General features: G+C 48.8%; 1 protein-coding gene across 1 annotated transcript; it reads right to left on the reverse strand.

The window, feature by feature from the left end:
* Window positions 1–286: 286 nt before the first annotated feature.
* On the reverse strand, window positions 287–4924 carry hps6 (HPS6 biogenesis of lysosomal organelles complex 2 subunit 3). The gene has a single exon (XM_079169137.1). The coding sequence runs from the start codon at window positions 4897–4899 to the stop codon at window positions 2059–2061; it is 2841 nt and encodes a 946-aa protein (XP_079025263.1). The 5' UTR covers window positions 4900–4924; the 3' UTR covers window positions 287–2058.
* Between the last annotated feature and the right edge of the window lie 1869 nt (window positions 4925–6793).

The following is a 6793-nucleotide window of genomic DNA, read 5'->3' on the forward strand; positions in this document are numbered from 1 at the left end:
GATTGAGCTGAACAAACTGAACTAAAGCAAAACTGTGGGAGCAGGGACGCGGCAGGTAGGTGAGAATGTAGTTTGACAGATGCGTGTAGTTAATTGGCTGTCTGGAACGCAATCTAAAACACCTCAACAAACTTTCAAAAGCTGCCAGAGTGCAATCAAAACGTGAATACAACAAGCTTCGTATTTATTGCAGAACAAGCGACTGAATATGAAAAACTCCGGACAGCAAACATACGTTTTATGTACAGTTTAATAGCATACAGCATCGGTTCATAAATACTTCAATACATTTTCTTTTTTTTCTCAAATAAAGCTTAAGGGAAAGCGTCACCAAAAGTAAACAGAGTTCCAGGAAGAATTCTTATTAACAGAAATAAGTTTTGTGGCAAACAAACATTCAACATGTGAGGGCGTCAGGCTGAGCGGCCGGTCTGGGGCAGTCGGTCCCCAGAGACTCTCAGACGAGCTGGTACACAGCGAAACCCACGGCACCGCAGTCAGTCCTACAGATTCAAGTGCACAAAGCTCGGAATGACACCAATTAGTACAGTCAGACCAGAGTAAGACATCAGCAGGTTTCACATTGAAATTAAAATGTCATAAAAAAAAAGAAAGAAGCTTTTGACAGTAGAGGCCAAGAGTTGCGATCGTCTGATCTAACTCCAGTTCTTTCTCCAGAATATGAGAGATGCTGAGGAGACCCAGCAGGAATGTGACACTGCGCTGTAAATGAATAGCAGCGCTGTGAAAGGCACTCTCAACTGATTGTTCTGCAGCTTTTTTTTGGAGTCTGATTGTCATTCAACATTTCAGAGAATTCATACGAGGGTCTCACCCACGCAGGGCAAAGAGTTTTAGTAGTCCTCAAAAGATTGGGACAAAATAAATAACATTTTGTTTGTTGTTTCCTTTGATTAAAACAAGACTGCACAACCATTAACAAGGCGTCAACATACTATAGGCACTTAAATATACTTTTGTTTAGAGCACTAAATGGGAAAACATTCCTTTGAACAGATGCGTGGTACAAACAATACTGACTGGGGTGATGTAAAAGTGCAATCCGCTCCAGAGCATGGAGAAAACTAACAGACAGAGGACCTAACGCCTCTCATAGCATGACCCTCACCGGGGCCATGAAGGAAGACGTACGTGACCTTGTGCAAGCAGCAGACCCGCACTCCAATCCTAACACAATTACCTCCAAAAATTGAATTTAGAGTCAAACTGTGAGTCGCTTTGACTGGCTATCACGTCTGGAATGTCCCGTGAGTTGGGCTGCGAAGGGAGCAGAGGGGACAAGATGGAGTCGAGAGAGACAAAATGAAAGCACAAGCCGGAAAGGCCGAGCGGTTTGCGTTTGGTTTACAGAGGCTACATCGAAACCAGGTTAATGTTTGAGCACTTATGATATGTTAAGTACAAAACCAGAAGTCAATAGAGGAACCTTGGACCCCCCTACCCTCCTCCTAAACCAGTCCACACTTAAAACAAACATTCACACACAAAGGCCAGCCTGTCTCAGTGGATTACCCGCTGCATGAACAACTGAAAGGCAGCTTTGCTCGGCTACAATTAGCACACACAAGCTACTTTAAACGAAAAATAACTGTACACACTCATTCGATAAATCCCCCCAAAAAATGGGAGTTAGTGGCTTTGTTTTAGACCGAGCAGACGAACACAATATATTATAATTTATTGATGGTGTTTTGATAAAGACTAAGCTTATTCAATGTAAGGCTATGCAATATAGCATTCTCATCCACGTGCAGTTCAGGCTTAAGAGATAAATAACATTGCAGACACAGTATATACACACACATTAAGACTTAAAATGAGTAGTCATTTCACAGTTTTTAGTAGTCACACTTTTTAAAAACACCATCAAACGTCACAATTAACTGCATTACACTGATATTACCTGTAACATATTGGTATTATTCTGTTAATTTGATTGTCAACACACACTGCTTCAAAGTTTGGTCGGATTATGTGCGGATTGTTTTTACGAGACAGGTCTTTCTTTTTCACGTTGAGTGTTCGTGTCCGTGGGAATCAGACCGGGTGAGCAGGCAGTGCCGCCCTGGCTCTTGGGACAGTCGTGTGCGTGGACGACTGCTGTTCGGGGGTTTCTGCGAGAGGAGCCGGGGCGATGTCGACGCCGAGAGACGAGCCGGCGCTTGGTTCCGAGACAGACCTGGGCTGCTCCGCAGGCTGGCGAGGAGGCGCAGGAGGAGGGAACGATGGGGACTGGAGGATGTCCGCATAGCGCTGACTCGGCTTGGTCTCCCGCTGAAGGACTTTTCTCAGCAGAGGTTTCAACAGCCCGATGGTCAACTGGCTGCTGTGGGAGTCTGCAAAGGGAGCGGGGGACGTGGAGGTTTCAGTGGACATGGAGAAGGAGGAGGAGGAGGAGGAGGAGGGGGAGGGGGTGTTAGGGGAGGGGAGGTTTTTCAGCACCAAGTTGAGAATGGTGGTCACAGTGAGTTCCTCTGGGCACAGCGCCCACAGCAGCTCCAAATAGGGGTCCAGGTCTCTGTGCTGAATCACCTCGCACAGCAGAGTGTTGAAGATCTCCTTGTTGAGCAGCGGACTCTGCTTGCAGAACTTCTGGGCCACCTGGGTGACCCGCTCCCACTGCTGCTTGGCCATGAGGATCCTCAACGCCTGCAGGATGGCGTTAGGCCGCCCGCTGACCAGCAGCAGCTCCACCTCGAAGTCCTGCCGTCTGTCTCTGTCCGGGGCCAGGCTGGACAAGACGCACAGGGCCCGTTTGTAGAGCGGCGCGTTGTTCTCCCTGCCCTCCCCTCCTCTCCCGACGGAGAAGCCCCAGGAGGAGGAGGAGGAGGAGGAGGGGGAGGAGGAGGAGGAGGCCAGGCTGAGGCACAGGCCGGCTGAGCCCTGCTGCTGCTGGGCGAGCTCCAGGAACCGGGGCAACCAGCTGGGCTGGAAGTGGAAGGCCGAGTGGCAGAGGAGCTCGAACACAGGCAGGGCAGCTGGGGGGGTGGCGCTTGTAGGTTTGGCTTTACAGTTGGCGCCGTTATCACCTTTGAGGCTGTGGTTGTGTTTTGGTCCGCCGTTTGCGACAGGGAGGCTGCTGCTGGGTGTCGCAGAGGGACTGAGGACAGTTTTCCACACGTCCGGGGGAGCCCTGCTGGACAGAGAGCCGTCCCCGTCGCAGTGCAGCTGGAGGGCGGCCTGCGCTGCTCTCCACAACTGGCCGGGGAAGCTGCTGAAGATGGAGTTGAGGTAAAGCAGAGCGTCTTTATCCAGCTCCGAGGCCGAGAGCAGCCTGGCTACTTCTTTCTCAACCAGACTCTCGCACACCGCCACCACCTCATTGCTATTCCCCCTCACTAGACTCCCCTTCACCTCCTCCAGAGAGACCAGAGCCCGGAGCTCGGACTCCAGAGAGCCCGTGAGCTTGTCTTGTCCTGCCGTACATCCACCTCCCCCGTTCTGGGGCGGCTCTGCTCCTTTCTGCCTCGGCCCCGCGCTGAGGTAGTTCCTGAGGATGGACGCTAAAGAGATGGGAGCCTGGAATCGACCTCCTTTCTTCAGCGCGTCCACGGTGAGCTGGGTGCTGCTCAGGCTCCTCTGCTGGTAGTATTTACAGGCCTCCTCGAAGACGGCCTCTACCAGGAGGGCTCCTGAATGGATACTCTCCACTGCACCGAGACCAGGCGGCTTCAGCGCAGAGCCGCCATCTCTGGAGTCCGTCTCCCTGTTCACAACCACAAAAAGGCCGGTTTCTGAGAGCAGGTGAGGTGCACGCCTGTCAGCCCGATTCACGTACAACAACCCCTCTTTCTTCAGCGTCACCGTTTCCAGCTCTCTGCCACAGTTCACGTCTATCAGGTGCAGGTCTCGCCCCATCTGCACCGCTACCGTGTCCTGGTACATGCAGAGGCTGGTGTGAGCGCCACGTGTCACCAAGCAGCCGTCTGCCAGTTTGTACACCTGCCGCAGCATCCCGTCGTCCTGCAGAAGACACACCCACCCCGTGCTGAGCAGCAGCAGCAGGCCTCCACAGGCCGTGGGGGAGAAGTCGTAGATCTCAGGTGGTTCAAGAGTCGATAAATATCCCAAACAGTCCGTCACCATCCTCTTTAGGTCAGACTCCTGGGCTGAAAGCCTTTTTAGGGGGGCGCTTTTACACGTGGTGCTGACTGTGAAGGAATCGTGGCGAGGGGACCAGGAGAGAAAACACTTGGAGGTGCTCGTCAGAGGCTTCACCTCCACATCAGGAAGGAGGTGTACAAATTCACCAGAGCTGACCACGGTGAATTTAGGATTGTTGTGGAGGGCGATTTTCACTCCCCCCAGGCTGACGGCCCCCTCCTCCACCTCGAAGTGACGTCTGCAAACACAGTACCTCAACTTGTTCCTCGGGGAGCTGAGGGCAGGGGTGCTCTCTGAGGGCGGCCTCTCCTCACACCAGATGATGAGGTTGGAGCAGGCACAGACGGACACCACTCTCGCACTGGGGCTGTTGCACAAATTCGACGTTTGCAGGAGATGCCAGCCAGCTTTGCACTCCTGGAATCTCCAAAACTCGGTTTTTCCATTCTCGTAAACCACCGCCACGGCTGCCGCGTCCCTGCCACTGTTCTGATCCAAATACAAAACATCCACGATGGGCACGGCGCGTGTCAACCGCAAATCCAGCTTCTTCTGGTTCTGGGCAAGATGGGGTCTTTCATACTTGTCCAAAGTCACGAGACCGATCTGAGGCTCGCGGAGGATGACATGAACATGACGTCCGTCGGGGCTCAGGCGAACGTTTGACAGGCTGCTTGTGAGCTCGTTACTAGTCAGTTTAAGGATCTCAGTCAGCTCTTTACCGCCAGTATAGTCCCCGAAATCTGACAGTTGCTCCAACACCAACCGCGCCATAACTCCCCGTAATGTAGCTTGTAAAAGAAGAACGCTAGCCTGTGCGGCTCATAAATCTCACCACGGGCTCCGGAGAGACGAACCGAAAGGCATCCCGTTAGGTCCTAAGAGAGGCTTCATCTCCTTTAACGTCCGTGCGGAAGGATACATCCTCCGACAGCCTTCCACCCCGGAAACCCCATGTCGGTAGACCACAACAGTGCTGAACTGTTAGCTGACAGTCACCGCTGGAAAAAGTTTTAAGAGCAACTCGAGAAAGGCACTTTACTCATTCCGATGCTACGCTAGCAGCACTCCCCTTGACATCACGGGATTGGTAATTTCCGGATACCGACGACGATTTGCATAAAAGGAGAACAAAGATTGTTTAGGGGCGAAGAGATGAGCAACTGCCGCTGCACGCGGGTCTTCAACCCGTCTCGCGAGGCGGGTTTTGAGTCAAAGTTACACATCACAACATCTTTGCGTTGGAAATACAAATTGTACTCAGAATTAGAACTGTTTATTGACAAGTATAGTTACACATACAAGGAATTTGACTTGGTAAATAACAATAAACAATGAACACAATAATAATCAAGACATAATTACAAAATAGAAACAGTGTCTATCTCTCTCTCTCTCTCTCTCTCTCTCTCTCTCTCTCTCTCTCTCTCTCTCAAATTAGTAATAAAACATCTGTTCTACTGTTTATCTGATGCTGGAATAATAATTATATTATATTATAAAATAATAGCCGATATAAATTGCTATCACTAGCAATTTTGTTTCAGCAGTAGAAAATAATCTGGTGCATAATGAAATTTTTTTTATTATTTAAAATAATCACAGTAACAATATTTCTACATTTTAGTTTTTTTTTAATGTAGAACTTCATTGTGTATTTTTCTCGGATTGTTGTGATTTAGCAGCATCCCTAACAACAGTTTTCATTGCCATCTGCAGTTCTGGAAATGTCTAGTCCATCCAAAATTGTGCACATCTTTTACACTGGTACCTCTGTCTGTGGAAAAAAACATGTTAAGTGAAAACATGTTCAGTGGCAAAAAGGTTGTCATGAATTAGGTTTTCAGTCAGTTCAGTTTGTGGTGTGTTTTTGTTTTAAGTCATTACCTTGCTTTGAATAGTCAATGATCTGTCAATACATTGATGCCATTCAGGTGTTGACCCTCATTGAAAAGCAGGAAAACTGAGGGAATACTGAGAAAAGTGTGATTAAACATTGGGTCACAGCTATGGCAGTGTTTAGGTGTTGAAGCGTGTCTATGCTGAACAAGATACTGAGCTGCTCTCAGATCTTATATATTTCTAAATTGCACTAAGATGATGTGCAGTAATGATGTCACTATTTGGCTGACAACAGCTTAAAAGTCTCAATAGGTGAGTTTAAAACCATATCTTGATCAGCAGACATTAGGAACTGTGCTAGTTTCCTTTTTAAAGCTAAATCATACACAGTGTAACTGTGAAAACCAGTTTTATCTCCAGGCAAGAATTCATCTTAACTGAAGCTGAAGCTGAGGAACTGTTCCTGTACATACTTTTTAATTTTGTCAAGAAGCTGTGAAAACAGTGTGTGAATGTCTGAACAGCTGGACTGATATCAACCTGAGAATCTGACTCAGCTTCAGAAATAAGAGCCATCCTGCTTCACACCACAGATGTGGCTGCAGGAGGATTTGACAAGTGATGCTGGTGAGGCTTAGATGAGTCTGTGACGGACAGCCTGGCGGGCTTTGCAGGGGCCATCTAACTCACCACGCAGAGGTAATAAAAACTGTTTTGTCTTTGAAAGAAAATAACATTCAATAAATTGGGAGTGAAAGGCTCAGTAGTGACTCACAGTGTAATTGAATGTCTGCCTGCTGTGAAGGGCTTGTTTATTACCGTTGCC

The sequence above is a fragment of the Pholis gunnellus genome, assembly GCF_910591455.1.
Source record: "Pholis gunnellus genome assembly, chromosome: 11".
In the NCBI taxonomy this organism is placed as follows: domain Eukaryota; kingdom Metazoa; phylum Chordata; class Actinopteri; order Perciformes; family Pholidae; genus Pholis; species Pholis gunnellus.

What these genes read in the sequence shown, in the direction of transcription:
- hps6 (XM_079169137.1), bottom strand. Translation starts at nt 4,899, where the DNA reads ATGGCGCGGTTGGTGTTGGAGCAACTGTCAGATTTCGGGGACTATACT.